The sequence below is a fragment of the Podarcis vaucheri genome, assembly GCF_965113315.1.
Source record: "Podarcis vaucheri genome assembly, contig: HAP1_SCAFFOLD_267, whole genome shotgun sequence".
Lineage (NCBI taxonomy): Eukaryota > Metazoa > Chordata > Lepidosauria > Squamata > Lacertidae > Podarcis > Podarcis vaucheri.
The window spans coordinates 12,480-35,710 of NW_028118679.1; the positions used below are offsets into that span (position 1 = coordinate 12,480).

At 51.1% G+C, this 23,231-nt stretch overlaps 1 protein-coding gene across 3 annotated transcripts; it reads left to right on the forward strand.

Moving 5' to 3' along the window:
- Positions 1-393: 393 nt before the first annotated feature.
- On the forward strand, positions 394-22,864 carry LOC309524476 (plexin-A3-like). 3 transcript variants are annotated; one of them, XM_082242417.1, is made up of 7 exons: positions 394-685; positions 8,358-9,596; positions 10,108-10,290; positions 18,113-18,241; positions 19,431-19,531; positions 21,181-21,304; positions 22,664-22,864. In XM_082242417.1, exons 2-7 carry the CDS (start codon positions 8,415-8,417, stop codon positions 22,847-22,849), a joined length of 1,905 nt encoding a protein of 634 aa, XP_082098543.1. In that variant the 5' UTR covers positions 394-685; positions 8,358-8,414; the 3' UTR covers positions 22,850-22,864. The 3 variants fall into 3 exon arrangements, with proteins under 3 accessions (XP_082098543.1, XP_082098542.1, XP_082098544.1); XM_082242416.1 differs by lacking the exon at positions 394-685 and adding an exon at positions 2,000-2,103; XM_082242418.1 differs by lacking the exon at positions 394-685 and adding an exon at positions 2,482-2,571.
- Positions 22,865-23,231: the final 367 nt, after the last annotated feature.

Consider the following 23,231-nt stretch of genomic DNA (forward strand, 5'->3'; position numbering starts at 1 on the left):
ATGAGCTGAATAAAGAGCATGAAAGCCACACTCTACTCAGAATATATTTCACACGGTACACATTATTTGAACGGCAATGTCCATCAACTTGGGGGCGCCCTCAAATATTTTGTTGGGGGGCCAAAGGGATCTCCGCGCCTGGGAGTTGGCCCTGTGCGTTCTTAGGCTGAGCCACACAGACGCCTCGCATTGAAATCCGGTTCTGCTTCGAATGAAGTCTGGCTCCTCCACTCCCGCCTCCTCACCTGGAAGAGAACGAGGCGCCCCGTCCGTCTCCTTGATGCGAGATCCCCCCCGCCCGAGCCCCGCTTCTCTTGCTGGCCCCTCGTCCTTCGCGACGTTTCCCCTCCGGAGCCCTCCGCCTGCCCGCCCAGCCCACGTGGCCGCGGCCCTTGCCAGGCTCGGTAGCTGCGACGGCGCTGTCATCTGGTTCTCATCAGAGGCCTCGGGCGGGTTGAGTTTCCGCGGTTTCTGGGCGCTGGCGGTGCCAGGCAGCGGCAGCATCGCAGGCCGGCCGGCCACGGCCCCGCTTCGCCTCCCCTCCCTTGGATCCCGGCCCGGGACGAGCCCTTCCCCGTTTCTTCTGAGCCGGGACACTAACTCAGCCCCCGCCCTCGAGCCTGCGCGCTCTGCAGCTCATCCGGAGCGAGCGAATCCTAGACGGAAGGAGCCGGCAGAGGAGGAGGTACAGGACCGGACCGAGCCCGGGATATAGTTCGAGAGAGAAGTGGGGGTGTGCAATGGTTCTGGAGCCCGTGCTTCCATCCTGCCCGGCCCCTGGACCCACCCACGCCCCTATCTCCCCTCTCCCTCCTTGACCCATCCCACCGCCCAGGTCTCTCCATCACCCTCCCGCCACCTCCCGTCCATCATCTCTCATCTCCTGGCTCCCGTTGCCATGACAACGTGCCTTGGCTGGTACAGTGGCGGCGGCGGCAACAGCGGCAGCCAAAACAAGGGTGCGGGGAGAGATCTGGGGTCTGGAGCGAGGAAAGGGCACGGGGAGCTGGAGAGGGGGTCTGGGGGCGAGAAGATGGCTAGGACTGGCAGAGCTGTTCTTAGGGGTGTCATTGGGGGGCGAGCTCATTTCCAGGCGTGCAACTGGTGTTTCCCCCGCCCTCCGCTTTTTTTAGGCAGGGGTGGGGGGAGGACAGGAGTCTTAGTCCGGTTTCTCCACTAGGAGGCGCCTTACACACAGCAACGTTGCCTAGGGCCGGGAAGGGGTGTACAGTAATTGGGAATTTATAAACCGGGGGGTCAGCCCCTTTGCCCTCCACCCAGCACATTTTCGCTTCTTTTCACGAGGTTTCACCCCCCAAAATAAAAAATAAATATGAAAGGAGGCTCGAGGATTCTAGCAGCGGAGAGATGGAGGATTTATTATCCTAGCATCTTCCTTTGCTCGCAAAAGAGCCGTCCTCTTAACTCTTGGCATCTGCTCCAGGGTGGGGGCGGGGGGGCGCGCGCGCGCGAAACTGTCCCTTGCAAGGAGGAGTGCAAAAGCAGAGGAGGGCGAGAGGGAGCTGCGCACGTGCGCTCCTTGCACCGATTGCCTGGGGAGTGTTCAGTTTTGCAGCCAGTTTCTGCCTCGTGGGCTTCGCAAGCGTTTGCTTCCTTCTCCAGGTCGGGCACTTATTTACAATAAAACAAACAAATCCAAGCGGCAGCTCCGCGTGTGCAAGAGCGGGAGCCAAGCGCCCCTGATTCTCGCACTGGCCGCCGCCGCCGCCGCTGCTCCCGGGTCTGGATGAATGAGTGCCCGGGCGGAACCATTCCAGGGGCCGGGGGTGCGCGTGCATGGCGACTCCTTGGCGGGGAGGAGAGAGACGGGTCTCCCGCTGCCCTTAGAGGGACGGGGGCTCTTGCAAAGGAAAACCGGGGAAGAGAGGTTTCAGGGACCGGGCAAGGAAGGGGTTGGTGAGGGGGCGCGGGGAGCGCCGCTTTCCCCAAGCCCCAACCCTTCTCTTCCCCCCCCATGCCTTTAATGGTTCTGGCCGCGTTTAAAGGGCTCCGACCGGCTGGGGCGGGAGCAGACGCTGAGCAAGAGCGGCGGCTGGAGACGGAGGCGAGGGAGGCAGCGGGCGGGGAGCGAACGGCGGGCAGGTACAACCGGGATCCGCGCAAACTGCCGAGGGGTTGGGGGACCCGGAGGAGAGGAAGGAAGGGGGGCATCACCCCACGCATGGCCGCCCCACTCCCCCTCCGTCGCAGCGCCGGGCTGCATCGCTTTCGAGCCACAAGGAACGCCAAGAAAAGGGGGGTTTGGTCCTGCGGGGGGGCTGGCGCGGGATCCCCCTCCCCTCACTGGGGTCTTTGCGAGACAGGGCGGGGGAGCCCCTGCCTGGGTCTGTGCCAGCAGCAGACGCCCCATCTGTTGCCCCCACCCCTCTTTTGTGGTGGCGCTTCTTGCACGGCTCGCCCCCCCCGCTCCGCCGGCTCTTTTCAGCCCACCGTTCAGGGAGGTTCCTCGCTGGTTTTTCTCTCCGGTTTGCGAAAGGGGCTTCCTAGCAAGTGGGCGGCCGTCACAGGAAGGAAGCGGGGCCGGGAGAAGGGGGGAGGCGAAGCGAACAGGTAAGGGAATAGGGGCGAGAATGCCAAGTCAGAGAAGACTGGCCGTTTGGAGGTGGCACCAGCTGGGTGTGTGTCTGGGTGGAAGAGATCAACTCTTTCCTTCTTCCCCGCCACACAATGATTTGGTTCCTTACCCTGGAAGAGCCCGATCCGGAGTGGAGGAGCCTGGCTAACGCCCATCACACTCCAGCTGGGCTTGACTTGCCTGTGTGTGTGGGTATTGGGGGGGGGGTGTCGCTTAGTAGGTAACATAGACATCACCTCGCTGGCCCCTGATCTGGCGATTCTACGCGATTTGCCGGTGGACTTGTTTGTATCTGGTTCTTTGCTTTTGTTAAAACGAAAAACACCCCCCCCCCTTCTCGTCATTCCTGGAACCAAAAAAAATTAGTCATTTGTACTGGAGGAATTTCCAAGCATGTTGTCTTAGTGGGGCTGGTGAGGATGCGGATTCTGCTGGAGGGGCCAGAATTCCTCCTGCTATACCTTTATGATGGCTGTTTGGAGTTCAAGGGAGTGGGTTTTGCGAGGAGGGGTCTCCAAGCTCTGGGAATTGGGTCAACTTGATTGATGGTGGTGTGTTCTGGAATGGAAGAGAGGAAGGAGCTCCAGGGTCTCCTGTACCTTTAACTGAGTGCATTGCTTTTTTAGAAAAAGGAGAAGGTGGAAAAGCATTTCCTTATTTTGTTAAAAGATCTGTGAGCGAAATCCAATTGTTCCCATTTTGCAGAGTGGAAAAACTGAGATTAGGCTTACCCCTAGAGGACCTATGGCTGTGATGTTGTTTTGAACCCTGGTTTCCGAGGCCCAGTGTTGTATTTGATGGACAACTCTGAAGTGTGTGTGTAACAGGTTGGTCTCTCTCTCTATTGGCAGGAAGATTGGTTGATCCCAGACTGTTCCTCCTTCTTGTGCTTCCCTCCCTGGTTGCAGGCGTAATAATGTATTGGGTCTTAGAATGGTTATGGTTGCTGTTCCACCCAGTGCTTCTTCCAGGCCTCTTTCTGGGAGGGGTCTGCTTATAATTCATGCCTGTTAAGGAGGGGAAAGCAGAGAAAAAGGCATTGGGGAGGGGGAGAAGCTTGGTATGTGGGATGGGAGATTTCTCTCTCCTTCCTGTGAGGTGGATGGTTGAGAGGCTGAGCATTTGGGTTGGGGGGAGAGGAGGAGGAGGAATGAAATAGCTTGTTGGAGGAGCTGTATCAATGAAGAGCGAACCCAGCGGTCTGTGGTTTACTTGGGTTGCAGAAGGTTGCATTGAATGAATAGGGGGGGTGTATGCACATTGGTTAGGATATTTGGAGCGACAAGCTGAGAGGCTGGTGGGTACTGATGTTATGAGGTGGTCTGCTGTGGGGCCACCATCGTGGGTGGGGCTGATTCAGTGCCTTAGTGTGGTGGGAAGGGACAAGGTGGCAGAGGGAAGCCACTGGAATGTGTGTATCGGCAGCAGGAGAGAGTGTGTAAAGATGTGGTTGTATATTACCCTTATTTTTTGCAGTATAGGGTTTGCATGTTTGTTCCAGGTCAGTTGAAGAATGAGGGGCAAGGTTGCTGGATGACCCTTAATTTTTTTTTGGGGGGGGGGTCCCTTCCCACCACACTTAATGTAAACCACAAAAACATAGTTTCTCCATGCCCACATACAGCTCTATACACATCCCTATTTTTAAGTATGCTCAGTGGTCTAAGCAGATGACACTGGGCTAGGCGGACTGATGATCTAATTGGCCTCCCTCACTCTGTAAGCTAAGGTGGGGGCGCTTGCAGGCTTTGTGTATGTGTGTGCGTGTACTACAGTTCTGTGATCTGTGGACAAGAAGTCCAAAATAGCATGGGAAATTGGGTAGGGATATTGGGAGGTGTTACTGTGTAATAGGTGTAGATTCAAAGCTGTGTGTCTGCATTATCTCGAGCTACTCTGTTCTCTAGATTAGACTCTATGATAAATTCTGCAAGTCTCTATCAACAAAGAGTCTTGTAGTTCCTTTAAGACTAACAAATTTGTCTTAAAAGCGTTGGTCTTTCAGGTGCCACATGATAATGGTTTTGGCTGCAGAAGACTAGCACTGCTATCCCTGTGGGGAAGTACCATCACAGGGTATTAGGCTCAAAACAAGGCTATAACATTAAAGTGTAGAGTAGCTCTTTATTTCTCTCATTTTAAAAACATTTTCTTAGGAGAAACTGATCTGTGTTTATACCACACCTTAGAATAGTGCTTGGTAGGGCCTCCGGAAAGCAGGTAAAATTGCTTCATCAGCCAGCCTTTGCCCACAGCTACCAGTTTGCCCATTCCTGCTTTAATGCATACTTTAGCCACCAGTTCGTACTTGCAGCCAGTGGTAAAAGGATAGATTTGCATTGCTTGCTAATGGCTGGAGCCAGTGAATTTGTAAGCTTGGGGATAGTATGTGTTCACCTGAAGTGTGAAAACTGTGATCTTGCATATGAAGGGCAGGCAGTGACCACAAATGTTTTCAGAGAGCTGTTTTGGGGATGGCATATTGACAAGTAAAGCATGGGAGCTTTCTGAAACCTGGATGGTGTGCAACATGCAGCTGAAGGCCTGTAGGCACAAGGGATCTAGTTCACACACAAAACCACAGTGCTTGGTTTCTTGTTACTTCGCCTCTTTAAGCTGAATGTGCGATGCCAGCCTAGTGAAAATCATTGTGTTTGAAGTGATGGGGAAATGTGGTTTATGGCCTACAGTTGGGGGTGGAAGGAAGGCTGCTTGACATACAGAAAGTCCCATGTTCAGTCCTTAGCATCTCCAGGCAGGACTAGGAAAGACTGCCAAACCCTGAAGAGTCTCTGCCAGTCAGTGCAGGGCTGGTTGAAGGTTGATCTCTATAAGGCAGCTCTCTATTTTCCTAGCTCATTCAGACATGCAGAGTATTGTCTTGATTATAGAATCATAGAAGAGTTGGAAGGGAACCAAGGGTCATCTAGTCCAACTGCCTGCAATGCAGGAATCTCAGCCAAAGCATCCATGACAGACGGCCATCCAACCTCTGCTTAAAAACCTCCAAGGAAGGGGAGCTCACAGCCTCCTGAGGGAGATTGTTCCACCGTCAAACAGCTCTTACTGTCAGAAAGTTTTTCCGTATGTCTAGTCAGAATCTCCTTTCCTGCAACTTGAAGCCATGGTTTCAAGTCCTCCCTTCCAGAGCAGGAGAAAACAAGCTTGTTCCACTCTCCATGTGACAGCGCTTCAGATATTTGAAGATGGCTGTCATATCTCCTCTCTGTCTCCTCTTTTCCAGGCTAAACATATCCAGCTCCTTCAACCGTTCCTCATAAGGCTTGGCTTCTAGACCCTTGATCATACTAGTTGCCCTTCTCTGCACATGTTCCAGAGTGTGCAGATGGCTCTTTGATGATGGAGCCATCATCTATGAACCAGCCCATAAGGTCCCATTTGAATATGAGGTGAACTGGCAAGAACTTTCCATTGAAGCATTGCACATGCCCAGTAGTCAGTTTAATTGGGGCCCTGAGCCATTGCACGTCTTCTGTGAACATGCTGGGGATCTGTAGCTGAGGCAGGTTTTGCAGTGGCATGCAGTGGCTGAGGGCCCTATGTAAATGAGACTCCCATCAACATGCAGTGCAGCATGGGCAAGTTCTTTTTGCCTGCCCGTATCATTTTTCAGCGGGGCCCCACAGTATTTATTTGGAGGTGGTGCTGTGATGATGTACATAGCAAGGATCGGGGTGGTGGACTTGTCAAGTTCCAGCAGGCGCTGTTGAGAGCCAGTGTCCCAGTCCAGGAAGGTATAAGACACCTATGCAAAACACTCGCCAAGGGGAGCTGGGATGATGGTGCCCAAAGCAAGCTAAGCTCTCAAGCCCTAAGAATCAGTCCAGGTTCAAAGTATCATTGAAAGGCAAGGTCAAGGTACAGTCCACGGTCAATACCAAAGGGAATACAAGTCAAGCAAGTCTGGGCACCTAGGTGCAGATTCATGGGGTTAGAGCATAGCTGCCAACTTTCAGATTTGAAAAGAAGGGATCAGCAGCCTCGAAAAGAAGGGATCAGCAGCCTCACCAGTCCTGGGGACAGTCTACGGGGTATCTAACAATCTGGGAAGCAGTGGGAAACGGCGCTGGTATAAGGGAATTTCCCGCAAAAAAAGGGAAGGTAGACAGCTATGAGTTGGAGCTGTTTTCTTTCCAGTAACTGGAAGGTTCAAATGGGAGACCTGATATATTCTGGCCTCCTAGACCACACCCTGACCACAGCTGCTGGTGATGAACATAAGATGATAGTGAAGGATCTGGCCAGTGGCCTATCTAGTCCAGCACTCTGTTCTCAGAATGGCCACTCAGATGCTGGCCGGAAGGCTGCAAGCAGGAGCCGCGCAAGAGTGTTCTCTCTTCCTGTGGTTTCCAGCAACTGGGATTCAGAAGCTTCACTGCTTCTTACCTGAAAACCTTTTGAGCCACACAGTCTGTGGACACGTGCTGTGCTATCAGTCTTCAGCCTGAACCTTTTGGTGCTGGCGTTCTGGAGCCCTGAGGAGGCATTTTATTCAATGGTCCTTCCCTCAGAGGATCCCTCAGGGCTAGAGCCAGATCTGAGGCGTGTTGGGTTTGTCCTCTGAGGACTGTGTGTCTGGTACCAGGCCACGACTAGGCATAATGGAATCCTTTTCAGCCTGAGGGCCAAATTCCCTCATTCACAGCCTTCCTGGGGCCACATGCAATGGTGGGCCGAGGCAGAAGTGAAAGTGAAGGGGTAAGACGTGACCTTCGTACAGCAGCCATGCAAAAGCCAGAGGTTTCCACACACACACAAACTCCATGTCTCCCTCCACCCTGGCAAGCGAGAGGCATTGCCTCAATTCAAAGACACATTCTCGTTAGGCAAAGCGCTTGACAATGGTGTAGAGCAGGCCAGGGGTTGTGTGGCCCAGGGGAGGCTTAGAGGGCCACATTTGGCCCCTGGGCCTGAGTCTGCAGCTCCTGCTGTAGATATTGGGATATTTGTGTGGAGAGAATCCTTGGGATTGAGAAGGGAGCCACCTCTGGTTAGTGCCATCTTTGTTCGTTTTGTGTGACAGGTGGCATTGCTGCCTTCAGCTTTTCTTCATTGTTGCAGGTGTGTGTGTGTCTCTGTGTGTGTGCATGTGATGCAAGATGCTGTGTTTGCTTCTCAGTTCTGTGGGTGCTGTTTCATGCTGTGCATGGCGGGTGCTAATGAGAAGCTGCAAGGGTGTTGGAAGGAAGAAAACGAGTTCCTTGGCGGCTGTGACTCTTTACTTGGGGCGGCAGCGGGTGGGAAGTGTGGATCTCTAGCCAGATCTCTAGCCAAGAGGTGCTCTTACGAGTTTGCAGCCCCTATTGGGAGGGGCTCCAGGGAGATTTTCAGATTGGCATTAGTAATTGTAAACCTAATTCCAAGAGACTCCCTTTATTAGCAACCCTCCAAATAAGTGCTGCGCGACCTGGCTGCCCAATCCTTCCTACATGCCTCCTGGGAAGAGAGTTCCACTCAGTGGGTCTTCACTCAATGATGGGGGGATCTTTTCCTCTCCAGATGTTGCTGGACTGTAGCTCCCATCCACCAGCAGGGCCAGGGAGGATGGGAGTGGCACAGTACAGTGAGATCTGGAGGACCACACAAGTTCCTCATTCCTGATGTGTAGGATGGCAGCTGATTATACCCACAAAAACACATAAACATGTCATTTCTGCTGGAGGCTTTGCCTTTTCACTGCACAATGTTGGACTGGTCTTAACCACCGTTTCCTCTTCTCTTCCCTCCCCCCCACTTGCAGGCTGAATGAGCTGCCTGTGTCTGGCCCTGCCTGACCCCAGGCAACTCCCTGGTGATCATGTGGCGGCTGCTGCTTATGGCCACCACTACAGCTGTGGTCCTCCTTTCCTCGCCGCCACCTGTCCTGGGTGTGCTGTCCCCACGCGCCGCCTTCACAGTTTCAGACCTGTCCCTCACACACCTGGCTGTCCACCATGACACGGGCGAGGTCTACCTTGGGGCCATCAACCGCATCCTCAAGCTCTCGGCCAACCTGACCCAGCTGCGGGCTCACACCACGGGCCCGGTGCCTGACGACCCCCGCTGCTACCCTCCGCCTGGCGTGCGACTCTGCGCTCATCGCCTGGCCCCCGCCGACAACGTCAACAAGCTACTGCTGATCGACTACGCTGGCAGCCGCTTGGTGGCCTGTGGCAGCGTCTGGCAAGGGGTGTGTCAGCTCTTGCGGTTGGATGATTTGGCCAAGCTGGGGGAGCCGCACCAGCGCAAGGAGCATTATCTTTCCGGCGGGCGTGAGCCAGACGCCATGGTTGGTGTGATTGTGGAGCAGCCAAGGGAGACCAGCCAGTTTTTTGTGGGCACATCCATTGGGGGGCGCTCAGAGTATTTCCCCACTCTTTCCAGCCGCCGCCTGACCCCCGACGCCAGCAGTCCAGAGATGTTCAGCCTGGTCTATCAGGATGAGTTTGTCTCCTCCCAGATCAAAGTACCTTCGGACACTCTCTCGCTCTACCCGGCCTTCGATATCTACTACGTTTCTGCATTTGTCTCTGGTGGCTTTGTGTATTTCCTCACCCTGCAGCTGGACACAGCTCAGACCCCGCTGGAGCCGGCGGGAGGCCCAGGTGGTCCGGGCGTGACAGGCGGAGAGCGGTTCTTCTCCTCCAAGATCGTGCGCTTGTGTGCCAACGACACAGAGTTCTACTCTTACGTGGAGTTCCCGCTGGGCTGCTCCAAGGATGGCGTGGAGTACCGCCTTGTGCAGGCTGCGCAGCTGGCCAAGGCAGGCCGCGAGCTGGCCCGGTCGCTAGGCATCGCGGAAGGGCAGGATGTGCTCTACGCTGCCTTTTCGCAAGGCCAGAAGAACCGCGCTGCCCCGCCCCGCGAGAGCCTCCTCTGCCTCTTCACGCTGGATGAGGTCAACCAGCGCATCCGGGAGCGCATCCAGTCTTGCTACCGAGGGGAAGGCCGCCTCTCCCTCCCTTGGCTTCTCAACAAAGAGCTGCCCTGCATCAACACGGTACGATGCTGCGCAATTTGGACTCTTCCCCCCCCCCTCAGTTCCTACTTGCTATTTTCTGTGTCTCCTCCCCCCAAGAATAGGACACCCCCTCCCCAAAATTTTGGTGCTTGAGAGATGTTTGGGCCTTTTCTGCCATTCTCTCAACCTCCTTGGTGCCATTTTGCCCCAGAACTCACACGTAACAGCCCAGGAATCTTGTTTTGTGTCTTGTGAACAAAACCTGTTACATTTCCTCTGGAAATTGAGGCACAAACACACTTTGGATAGGGGTGAGGAGCCTGTGGCTGCGTGATGCCATTGAACTACAGTTCCCATCATCTCTGACTGCTGGCTGGGGCTGATGGAGCCCAACATCCTCTGGATGGCCACAGATTTCCCATCTCTGCTCTAGAATATAGGAGTTGCTGGGGAATAGAGTGCCATTGTGTACCCAGCTCTAGCTCTGCAGGGAAAGGGCACCCAGTCCCGTTTGATGTTGACTCTCGCCTCCTTGTCTCCCTGTCTCCAGCCCATGCAGATCAATGGGAACTTCTGTGGGCTGGTGCTGAACCAGCCCCTAGGGGGGCTGCAGGTCATTGAAGGGCTCCCGCTGCTGGAGGAGAAGGCTGAGGGGATGGCCAGCGTTGCTGCCTACACCTACCGTGGCCACTCGGTTGTCTTCATTGGCACGCGTGCGGGCAACCTCAAGAAGGTGAGATGTTCTCCTTCGGTGTATGGAAAAGGGGTGGGGAGAGAGAATGTGGGAGGGTGGAAGTGGTTGTCTCCACATGAGTGTGGCTGGTTCAGTCCCCAGCATTTCCAGGCAGGGCTGGCAAGGAGCCTGCCTGCAATCCTGAAGAGATTCTTCCCAGTGTAGACAACTCTGATTCAGGCAGCTTCCTATGAGACTTCATGGTCTTAATCTGAGCTGGGTCTGTGTAAATGAATTAAAATTCCTCAGAAGCCTCCCCTAATCGGGACCATCCTCTCTGGCACAGCTACTGTATTTTCTAGAAGAGTTTTCTGTTACTAGTGGGAGGTATGCTATCATTTTACCTTCACCAGGAAAAATAAAAATGCATTCTCCAACACGGTTTATGTGGCCAGGTCTTCTCCTTTTTTCCAGAACAGAAGGGCACATCTTGTGTAATCTCATTCAGAACTCCTAAGTGTCACTGTTAGAATTTTAAACAAAAGTCAGTGGCAGGCTGTAGAATGTGAGTGATGCATTGGCTGAGGCTATATTTTTCTGCGCATTGTGACCACATATTTTGAGTACCTCTGACTATGTGCTGAGTGCCCTGTTCTTGTCACTGCAGTCTCCCTAGCTGGGCTCCACACACCTGGGCTGGCAAGGGTGGAAGTAGCTTCCAGGAAATCTTAGGCACCTGCGTGCATTTCTTATTTTTAATTAATTTCACACTTCTGGTATCACATCTTCCACTTGCTGTGCTGAGAGTTGGCAAGAAAGTGCCAAGAGAATAAAATTAGTTTATGCTAGGAGCGGCATGCTCAGGAATTGGGCCGTGCCTCATGGGATGCCAGGCAACTGTCCCACACCTCTCGCAATTACACTTTGAGGTGGGGAGGGGGTTGCAATGTGGAAACATGTCTGGCAACAGTGGTGGCCACTGGACAGACTTCTATTTCATTGGATTTCTTACTCCTCCTCCTCTCCGTGTCTCATGGCAGGATACAACAATATAAAAATACAATATTAAAACCAGTTAAAACAATTTCCAATCCAAAGAACCTGGTGGGTCCTTCTATTTCAAGTGTCAAAGGTCCAGGTAAATTGCTGGATACTGTCTCCCCCCCCAAAAAAAAACAACAACCCATAAGCCTTGACATTCTAGATCTAGCAAAATATTTCAGAGGGGCATCTGAGGAGGTATGCAATGCCCTTTCTCTTTATGGAAAACCTCTTCTCTCAACCCAACCCCCCAAGCATTGCCTGCTGTGCAATGGGGGTGGGAGAGAAGCCGTTGTTACTGGCAGCCCCCACCCTTTGCCATTAGTTGCCACTTTGCAGAGGCTTGTGCCCAACAGACCTGGCGCATTAAATATTAACTGGGCGGCGCATGAGCTGGCGCACCCCTCCTCCATCTAGCTGGGCGGCAGCGGGGGGGGGGGTGTTTCCAAGTCTGAGAGAGGAGCAGAGCCAGATGGAGATTGTAAATGTGCACTGTAAAAGAGCTGGAGGGGTCAGGGGAGTGTCCAGGCATTGGGGTCGCAGAGGCTGAAGCTCAGGTAATGTTGCCTGGTGGGGCAGATGCGCCAGGGTTAATCCTCCCCGCTTTTTCTGCATGTTCCAACCTAATTTGGTTGCCTTTTGCAGCAAGTGTGTGCGTGGTTGGTGGGAAGGAGATGTTGCTGGCAGATGGGAGGCATGCGACCTAAAGCCATAAATTATCCTCAGTTAGGTTCAGGGTTCCCTTTGTCACCAGGATGTGGCCCCATAATTTACTTAAGGTAACATCTTCTATCTCTGGAGCATGTGAAGTCATAATGTGTTTTCTAGCTTGTAAAGAATGCTTTCCCCTCATCATCTGTCTGCATCCCCGGCATCTGTCCGTCTCTCTCTTTATTTTATGTTATTATTTTCTCCCTTCCTCCCTAAACAGTGCCTTGGTTGTATGTCGGCTTTGGTTTCAGTCTCGCTTTCTTGCCGTGTCTCAGTCCTCACTGGACAATTGAGCTTCTATCTTTCTCACTCTCTGGGTTACCCACCATTTTAAATTGGCCCAGGGTGGGCCTTTTCGAGGTGCAATGTGGGTGCTTTAGCCTCCTGACTACTCTGACTCTGGAGAAAACCCAACCCCAGCTGCCCCTTCCAGCTTTCTCTCTGTCCCGTGCTGCCTCCCACCCCCCACCAGCTGTGGGGTCAGTTTTGAAGTGGAAGGGTCCTTGGGAGCGTACGGGGCGTCTGGTCTTTGGGGCTGGTGGCCTGGAATTGAGTTACAGCTTGTTGTGGTGGGGGAAGACGGAGAAGAGAAATGCTGTTTAAACTCTTGAACCCCTGGCAGGGGGCATGAAGGGAGGTCATGACCCCCTTCTGTCCCTCATGCAAACGGTGGCGATTCAATTAGGATGGCAGGAGGCAGGGAGGTAGCCCCTCCGTCTGCCTCTCCATTCCCAGATCCCCCTCTGCCGCCTTCAGTACACTAATTGCCTTGTTGCTGTGCAGCCTGGAGCCTCACCCAGGGGTGACCTGCCTGTTCCCCCAGTCAAGCCTGAAAAGGACCATTATCCCGTTCCTTGGGGAAGGGAGGAGGACTCCTATCTGAGTCTCCAGCTCCACAACTGCACTGACCCCCAGGGGCCTGGTTGGTTTGTGGGGGAGGCTCAATGGGGCTTTGTTGGCCAGGATGAAAGCTCCTTTGAGCAATCTCCTGGGGGCAAGTGTGTGTGTGTGTGTGTGTGAGAGAGAGAGAGAGAGAGAGAGAGAGAGAGGGAATCTTCCCCATTGTAGGTATTTTCTTCAGATGTGGAAAAGCAAGCATCCTTCTGTTCTGCCCCTGGGCTCCACCTTAAGCCCATGAGGCTACCACATCACTCCAGGGCAGGGGGTAGCCAGTGTGGTGCCCCTTTGGTTGTTGCGGACTCCATCTCCCATCAGCCCCTGCCAGCATAGCCACTAGTGAGAGATGATGGGAGTTGTAGTCAAGCAACATCTGGAGGCTTCCTCCACTCTAGAAGATCGTTCCACTCAGTCTCCCACCACCTGTCCTAGGGGCAACTTGTCTCTTTCCCAGACCACACGCAATGGGCACTTCTAATGGAGTTGTGGTTGTGTAGTGTGGTGGCAAATCTTGAGCATGATGAACCTGTGGGGGGGGGGATTCACTTCCATCTGTTGCCTCTCCACTGCCCACTCTTCTCTCCCCTCCCAAACTTGCCAGATGCCTATGAGGTGATTTTGTAGAGTTTGCACAGGTTCCAAGGACTGTACTCAGTGCCGGATTTACATATAAGCTAAACAAGCTATAGCTTACGGCCCCACTCTCTTGGGGGCCCCAAAAAATTGAAAGAAGAAAAAAAACCTGGATGTACATTTCCAAAATATAAGATAAAAAACAAATAAAATACAGCAACAGTGTTTTGTGTTGTGTAGGCTCCTATAATGTAAGTCATAGGCCGCGCCTGCTATGTAAAGGGCCCCATTACCTTCAGTAGCTTAAGGCCTCATAAACCTAAATCTGGCCCTTGACTGTAGTCTTCCCTTTTTTACTTCATACTTTTTAGGAGAGCTTCGAATAAAGACAATCTATGTTTCCTTCCCTTCTGTTTCTGTGCCTGTTTTGGAAACATAGATGCTTGTGACCCAGTTGTCCTTATTTCTTGGGAATGTGGTATTTTATACCTGTTCTGGGCAATTTATTGGTGTGTGTGTTTTTCACATTGTAAATAAGCAGCGGAGTCTCTCAAGTTTCACCCCCCAGCCCCAGGTCTCTAGGAGCTGTGTTTACACTTCTCTGTGTTTATACATGTGTGCTTCTGCACAGAGGGACACACACAGAGCTGCCGAACCTCTTCCATCCCTCTCCCATTACTCTCTCTCCAGATTATAAATGTTGCTGAATGCGATTACGGCTGCAATCCTTTGGGGGGATATCGTGGGTCTGACTTCTGAGTAAACTTCATTAGGGTTGCTCTGTACATTCTCCTCATTATAGAATAGCAGCAAACAGATCTATTTCATGATTGAACTTTTATTGGGTTTTAGAAGGAGGAAATGGGTCTGCTCAGTTTATTCACACACCGCTTTGGAAGCCAGTGCAGGCTAGGCTATTTATCGAGGTTATTTTTAGACTGCTTTTCAGTCCTGTCAGATTCCCGAAGTACGGATACAATAAAATATGTTAACAATTCAAAATAACATTACAAGGAGGGAGGGAGAGAGTGAAATGAAGCAGCCCTGCGTGGGATTTACTGGTCAGGGGAAGGGCCGCTATCCAAGCCTGGAACATCTTTCAAGACCCAGGTAGGTAGGAAAACAATCATGGTGGGTGGGGTAGGGGAAAAGCACCTGGAGTCAACTTCTGCCCCCAGAGTTCTTCAGCCATGGGTCCCCAGGTGTTGTTGGCCTACAACTCACAACATCCCAGGCCAGCTTAGCCAACAGTTGGGGTGACCAGGGTTGTAGCCCATCAACATCTGGTGACCCAAGGCTGAAGAGCAGTGCTCTGCCCCATTCCTCCAACCTTTTCTCTTTCCGCTGGGCCTTCTTCTGGGCTGTCTTTGAATTCTAATGCTTCACGGGAAATCCAGGTCATAGGTGAATCAATTATATTTAATGTTTTGCACAGTGTTTCAAAGTTATCGTTGTTTTAAGATCAATTTGGAAACCATTAATATTGGGCTGGCTTGACCATGGAGCTGCTGGGCAGTTAAGTGGCTCAAGCCATAAAAGGCCACATCCCATTATCATTTTCAGAAGTGTTCTGAAACTCTTCAGGAAGAAGCATGCATCCTGATGGTTGTGGAACCAATTCTGGCTGTTGCAGAATAACCGAATGTTTTTTCTTTAAAAGAGAGGGGTATTTTGCCTGTACGTCATTCAGTGCAGGTGTGGAGAACCTGTGGCCTGCCAGATATTGTTGGACTCCCGACTCCCCAGTGGTCCGGGATGGTGGGAGATGTCATCTGACAAAATATGGAGGGTCACAGGTTCGCCAACCTGTCCCAAAAGTTCAGAATTCTATTTTAAAAAGTCATACCACTAAATACTGTATGTACTGCAAAGTAACATGTCTTTCCTTTTACCCATTCAAAAATGCAAATGTCAAATAGTTGAGTAACTGTCAAAATCAATGACTTTTGGTGGGTTTTTTTAGTAAAGTGGATTTTTTGAAAACATAGTGGAAGCTCTTTGGGACACTACAGGGTTGAAGAGAGGGACAACATGCTCTGTCTGCAAAGTGACATTAGGCTCTAGGCCACATTCAAGCTCTGGGGCCATTTTGGAAAGTGCTTTGCAAGTTCCATCTGGGCTCTGTGAGAGAGTATTTCCTGGGTAATTTGCCCAATGCATACTGTACAACTTCCCCTGTGATATGCAGCTAGTAGCTGGAAGTGAAATATTTTTGCACAAAGTGGTCCAAACCAGTGCTAATGGGGGGTTCTGTGCACAGTGGCTAATACAGAAGATTAAATGGTTCTGTGCCTTGGTCAGAGGAAGCTTGTGAGGAAGGGGTTATTAGATTTATGAAAATTCTCAGGTCTTATGACTCACTTCCAGAAATTGTACTAAGTTCTGCTGTATGACTTTTGAATTTACCAGTAACCATATTAGTAATTCAGATTTTTTTGTTGACTTTATTATTTGAAGTATCGAAATAAAACCAAGATAGTAGTCTCTATTTTAGCTTGCAAAAGCAACAACATCCCTTGGAAAAACAGCCTAAGACAAAGAAACGGGAACATTAATCACAAACTCCCTTTTGCATGGAAGAAATTTTGATTAACTTCTGCAATTCTCCTCTTGTGTTCAAATCTTATGCCTATTTTTAATTTGCAAAGGCAAGCAGAATGACAAAATTGCAAGGAGCAAGCTTTCATAGAGCAAAATTACTAGTTCGGTAGCAGCACAGCAGTGCCTGATCTCTGCCCCATCGGAAGCCCTAACAGCTAGCTCTGGTCGGGGCAGCAGGTGGGGGCTGCTTTAAAAAAATATATGTATTTCCTTTTTCTTTTGCTGCATCAGTTCCAAGCTCACACAGCTGAATGGGTGTGTGAGATCTGGCCCATCAGAGGATGCATGGGGGTTTGGATCCGGCAGATCCAAAACCACTGGCGCCTTGCTCCATTTTGTGGTTTTCTTCTACTATGGATGGAGATGGGTGGGCCTCCATAGCGGCAGAGGCCTACAGATTCCAGTGGATGGTTGCTTTCACTTCATCAGGGTTAGGATTGCACTATCAGTTTTGCTAACAAATAGTAAATGTGTAAAAAAAATAAAATAGTTGAATTGCTTCACACAACACCTCTCCTTCCCCAGTTCCAAGTCCTATTGCCATTGCTGCTACATTGCTTCTGTGGGCAAATAGTAGTCACTAGTCCATCTCAGGGGGCTAGATTTGGCCTTGCATCCTTTGCACTGACCCTCTTCAGCAGGACTGACATGCCTGTAGAAGATTCAAATACACGTGCTTAAATATATATGCTGCAATATCGTCTTGAAGGTATCCAGCAGTGGATGCACCTTTGGATCTCTTTGCTTTGTCCCTCCCAAATTGCAAACTTAAAAGTACGCTACCTCCCTTTAAATAGGCAGAGCTGTTAATCTTTGGAGACTCCCAAATGTATAATTCGGTGTGGGGTCTTGTGCATAGCACAGACTGTTAGATTACAGAGAATTTCAGCAGCTATGTAATCCAGACCCTTCAAAAAACATTCTTGTGGTGCCTGATTGCTTTTTCAGTACAAAATTTCTCATAAACTTTATACTTCAGGGCATGTAGTCAACTAGGCGCATTCATTCATTCATTCATTCGTCCATCCATGCCCTCATTCATTCCCTCCAGTTTTTGCCATTCCAAGCAGCTTGCAAGATAGATGCTTTACTGAGTCCAAGGTTGCCTGCCACATGTTGCTAGTGGATTTCCTTTGGCATTAGTGAGGCACACTTTGTGCAGGTATACTACACTGGGAGGGGTGTTTACAAAGATGAAAGCAAATACCATTTTCATTTGACAAATGGGGAACTGTGGATTAGGGTAACAATTAGCTCTGGGTTTGTTTGTTTGTTTGTTTTTAAACCACTCTTCAAGTGATGAAGGGTGTGCACCCTTCAGGTGTGTGTGTGTGTGTGTGTGTATGTGTGTGTACAGACTGAACCTTTGCTGTGATTTTTAATGCACGCAGCCTTCATAACTTTCACAGGAAAATGAATGTCTGTGGTATATGTGCACCAGCACCAGCATACAGCACCCAAAATATGCAGCCATCTTGGAGACGGTGGTTTATCCAGCCAGTGTATGACTGAAATTTTTACCCAGATGCAGTGCTCTTTTCAGCAGGCTCCATGGTTTGGGATAAACATTTGACCACCAGGTTTAGCAGCTAAACCTGCAAAAGGCTTTTGTCTTTTGGGGTGGGGTGGGGGACTTCTGAATGTCCTGTACCATAATATTATGTTGCTAATTCCTTCAATCTCATGGTTCACAGTTCCTCCAAGGAAACAATATCCCACTTCTGACACCACATACAAAACGTTTCCTTATCAGCTCTGTAACTCCCCGTGTCACAAAATACTCCACTATATTTGTCTGTTGCCCTTATAACAGATAAAAACGTGAGGTTGAGAGCATGACTTGCTGCAGTGCCACCCAGCGAATCAGAAGAGTGCCAAACTGCAATCTGAACCCAGCTTCAGGCTTTACCCTACCACACCTTTTCGTTTGCCAACAAAGCCCAATTTCCCCAAACCCCCTCAAATACTGGATTGTGACCTGAGGAAGCTTGTGGTGGTGAGAAGAGAAGAATACCCTTTAAACTTGGCATAAAGCTGCTCATGCGCTTGCACTCCTCAGGTCCGTGTGGACAACCCCAAGGAGGCCCATCTCTACGAGTCTGTTCCTGTGATGCCTGGGGAGCCGCTGCTGCGCGACATGGTCCTGAGTCCGGACCAGCGCCATCTCTACCTGCTCAGCCAGAGACAGGTCGGCCCCAGGGAGATGGGAGAGGGATGGAGTGGCTTCTGTCGCACTGCAGCTGAGAGGACAGACCCCTGAGGGGGCCGCATTCTCTTGTGGGAAAACTTCCAGGGGCCACGTGACAGTGGTGGGCCGGGCCAGAGGCAAAAGTGGGTGTGGTCAGGGGAAAAGGGGGTGGGGCAACAGGCCTGACTTTTGCTTTCCTACTACATTTCAAATCACAGGCAAGGAAGAGGTAATGTCAGTGCTCAATAGCAGGGCAGAGGCCCTCAAGGAAGGCATGGAGGGGTGGTGGGTGGGGAGAGCAAGAGCTGTAGAGCTGCATTTGGGTTCTGGTCCTGAAGTTCTCCACTCCTGATCTAACTGGTACTGTTTTTTCCCAATTTGATCCAGGCCTTATGCTGGAACATTAGGCGATGAGTGCAAGAAGGCTTGTGAATAATTATTTTCCATCAGAGTCATTTCTGAGCAATTACAGCCACCAGCACCCAACACTTCTGGGGTTAGAGAAATGGGTCTTCCCACTTATAAAAGGCACACATCCCAGACACATTTTTTTGCACTCAGTGCTAAGAGCAGGGCAATTTGACTCTGCATATATTTCACTGTGTTTAAAACATGCCTATTAAGAGGAACTAGTTGGTATTTTATCCTTCTAAGAGGGGAGGGGAAATCTCTAGTGCATTATTAGGGACAACAGGTGGAAAAGGGGTGTTTGGGGTTTGCGTGGTTCTTGGCAAAACTTTTCTCCGGAGAGACAAGATCCCTAAAACTGCAAAGAGGCAAAACCTGCTTTTTTGTGGAGGAGGGAGCTTTGAAATTTGACATTTGGGATGGAATCACAATGCTGCCTGTGAAACAGGTTCAGATGCTGAGGTTAAGAGTATGATTTCTGCAGAAGAGGCTTGTAGGAGTTGGGGTTAGGGCTACTGGGAGGATGGGTGCTGTGCAGAGCTGCCAGGTTTCCCCACTCTTTATCAGAGTATTGTGCAGTTTAACAGCAGGCAGAAATTCAACAGGTGCCTTCCCCAGTACCAGAAACCTGCACCTGCTGGATTTTGACTTTGTTGTGGATCTGCTCAAGGCACAGACGCTTTGCTGGAGGCAGCGGTGGAGAGGAATAGCAACCCTGATACCTAGTGATTCTGATGAGGAGAAGGAAGGCCTTGTCTAATTACTTAGCCCTTCCCCTCAGGTGGTCCGGCTCCCCGTGGAAAACTGTGAACAGTACTCGTCTTGTGCTGAGTGCCTGGGCTCCAGAGACCCACACTGCGGCTGGTGCGTCCTGCACAACAGGTGAGAAAATTTCCTACCACGCACTGCCGGCCCCCCAGAAGAAGCCTTGTACAGGCTGGCAGGCGAAGAATCCATGATCTGACACCAGCACCCCCTTCCCTAAAAAATGCTGCTTTATTTTCCCGCCCGATGTTGGGGGATCAAGTAGGGAGGTGGCAGCCCAGTGTGAGACCCCCTCTCTCCTCCCTCCTGCTGTGGCCTCCCTCCCTCCTCCTCCCCCTTATCTAGACTCTGCAGGAGCCTTAATCCTATTAAATCTGCCAGCACTGAGCTGACTAGGAGGAAGAGTTAGAGGGGGTTTTGGGGAGGGGGAGAGGGGGAAGAAGAAGATAGCAGCGGTTGTCCCTCCAAGAGAGTGGGAGGTGGTGGGTTTTATTTCCTGCCCTCCTCCACTCCCACAACCCATCACTCCATGGCATATTGAGCAAGGCAGCAGGGGGGAGAGCAGGGGGTGTCTTCTGAGCCCCCGCCCCCATTGAAAGCAAGCTTGAGTTTCATCCTCCCTCCCTGCAGCAACAATTCCTCCTGTCTCCCCTGCGTTTTATATCCCCCCCACCCTGCAGGAGGCAGAGCGGAGCAGAGCAGGGCGGGGGGAGGAGATGGGGCAGAGGGCAACCCCACCCTGCTAGCCATGGCTGTGTCTCTGCTAGCAGATGTTTCCCTCCTGCCTTTACCCTCCCTCTTCCCTCCCAATTCCCTATCACTGCCTCAGCACCTGGCGCAGCAACTTGCACCTCCTAGCTTAATATAGAATTATGTGATAATACTTGGAGGGGGGTGAAGAAAGAGTGAGAACGGAGGTGACACCCCCCCACACACAGTAGTATTGGGTTTGGGGAGTGGAGAGGGAGGGAGAGAGAGAAAGAGAAATAAGAAGTAGTGGGAGCTGCTGATTCTCTTAGGACTGCTCCTCCACTCCTGAGCCAATTCTTTCCCCCCACTTGCAATACTCTGCTCTCTGAATCAGCCACGGAGGGAGTTAGGAGAGGGCAGAAAATTCCTCTTTCCACACTACCCAGCATGGTCTCTCTCTTCCTTGACTGGCAGTGTGAGTTTTGCTTGCTTGCTCACTTCACTCTCCCTCCTGCCAACCCTTGTTGGGGGGTGGGCAGCATTTCACTCTAGCCTCCCTGAGCCCCTTGGAGAGGAAGAGCGGGATATAAATCTAATAAACAAACAAACCCTTCCTCAAGGCAGGCATCTCCGTCCCCAGCTCCCCAAGCTCCTTTGGTTCCTTCCAGCACTGACAAGCCTAACAAGCCTCCAGGGCCCTGGAGGGGAAGCAGTAGCTTCCTCGCCACCCCCCCCCCACCCCCCCGCACGTGTGTGCACACCTAACACACCTGAACTGCTGAGCCTTCTCTGGCTTCTGTTTCCACCCCCATCTCCCTTGCCAACTTTTCCCCTGCCAAAAGCTCCTTCTCCTTCTGTGCTGCTTTCTGTTGCCAGATCACAAGATAGTCTGCTCCGCTGAGTGCTTTGATAAGAAGTTCTGTTCCTCTAGTAGCGGGTCCCTGTCCCCACACCCAGCCCAGTCCCTTTGGTGGCATCAGTGGCCGAAGGCTATGGAGAGGGGCAGAATGCAAGGCAGTGAAAGCATCCTTTGCTTTCCCTCCTCCCCAAGCTGCCATGTTTCTGTTGCTGCTCAGGTGTTGCAGAGAGAGCGAGTGTCCCCGCGCCGCAGAGCCTCACCGTTTCACAGCATCTCTGACTCAATGTGTGCGGCTGCTTGTTGAGCCCAACAACATCTCGGTGACAGAGCCCAGCATTGTGGTGAGTCCTGTGTACACCCCTTGCGCCCGCCTGGATTTTTGGCTTTCCGTTCTCCTGTGTTTCTTTGGCAAGGAACCTCTTCTGTGTTTGCAGGTGGTGAAGTGGGAAGATGTTGACCCTGCCCCTCTTTCTAAGGATGGGTCCTTTCCTTAGGCTTGTGTTCTCTGAATAATAAATGCCACAGTGACACAGTTCTGAGCTACATCCCGTTTCGATTGCTGTAACCTGCTGTATGTGAGACTCTCTTTGAAAAGTGCTAAGAAACTCCCAGATGGCCCAAAAAGCTCCAGCTAGATTGTTGACCAGAGGTGGTTAGAGGGGGCAGACCCTTCCCTTGTTCTACAGCAGCTCCAGTGCCTACCAGTCTGTTTCCGGGCACAATTCAAAGTGCTGGCTAGAACCTGTAAAGCACTTCACAGCTTAGGCCCAAGATATCCAAAATGGCCAATGTAAATACTAGGCTCAATTTCCTAGCCTGGAGTTGTACTCGCGACGCCCTTTGAAAGACAGTCATCAGACCGTCTGCTGGCAATTGTTTTCTTTTATGACTCACCAACTACATTGACTATAGAATTATTTGCAAACTGCCCCAGTAAGCTAGCTTAATTGGTTGAGCCCCACAACTGGAGTGTGGCTTAATTACCACTTTCCTTCACCACCATTCCAAGCTCTGGTACCAGCTGTTCAGGTTTGTACCCGAGACACTCTGTGCTTTATGCCAATTGGGGCCAGGTCCGTGAGGCTGCTGGGACTGCAGGGACTTGGCCATGCAATCCAGATTCATAAGGATCTCCAGGTGAGTCACTGAATAAGGTTTCCAGCAGTCGGAGGGCAGGCCTTCAGTGCCCTGCATAGCTTCTTGCTTTGTGCCACCCAACCCAGCTCATAGAAACAAAACTAATTTTGCAAAATACTAACGTTTGCAGAAAGTGTTTTGTGAACTAAGATATTTCTTCTTCACCTCTATAATTTATGCATGCTGCAGAGTTATCTTGTGGCATAAAATGTGTCAGGGGGCCTGTAGAGCACGGGTCACCAATGCAACACATGCACCCACAGAAGGTTTTCTTGGCACCCAGAAGATCTCTTTCCCCTCCCTTCCCCTGCTGAAATTCAGCTTGAACGAAGCATTCTGTTGTAGCCAATAGAACAGGGGGCAGAATGTCCTTGATTGCAGTGTGTGCGTGGTGCCCATGCCAGTTTATCCAGTTTGCAAATGTGCTCATGGGCTGAAAAGTGACCCCTAGTGTAGAGAATACACACACGGTGCCCTCCTCCTTCCCTTGGATATAATTCCCAAACATTTTAATCTGTCTAGTGACTGTCTAGTGACTGCCCTCTCTTGGGCTGTGTTTCCAGCTTCAGCTTACTGTCCACAATGCCCCAGACCTGACGGCCGGTGTGATCTGCTCCTTTGAGAGCCTTGGAGAGAGCGAGGGGCAACTGCAGGCGGACGGAGGGATCCGATGCCTTTCTCCTACATTGAGGGATGAGCCCCCTGGGGAATACGGTGAGCGCTTGGAGGTGGGGAGGGAAAGTTGGTGAAGCACAGTGGTTCTAAGAGACTGAGCTATGAGCTGGGAGGAAGTTTATGATCTGCATGAACATGCGACCTAGGTTTGTTTTTGTTTTCTTACATATTTTTTTGTTCTCATTTTGTATTTTAATGTTGTGAACTGTCCCATGATCTTTGGATGAAAGGCAGTACAAAAAAATAAATAATATTAATAATAACAACAGGTGGCTATGGAGTAACCACTGTCTATCCTAGCCCCTGACTCCCCACCCTTTCTCACAGTGATATGCAGTAACACTGACCTGCTTTACAAGGCACATCCACGCAAGACATTAAAAGCATTCTTAAAAAAGTAAAGGATCCCTGACAACTAAGTCCAGTTGCAGATGACTCTGGGGTTGTGGCGCTCAT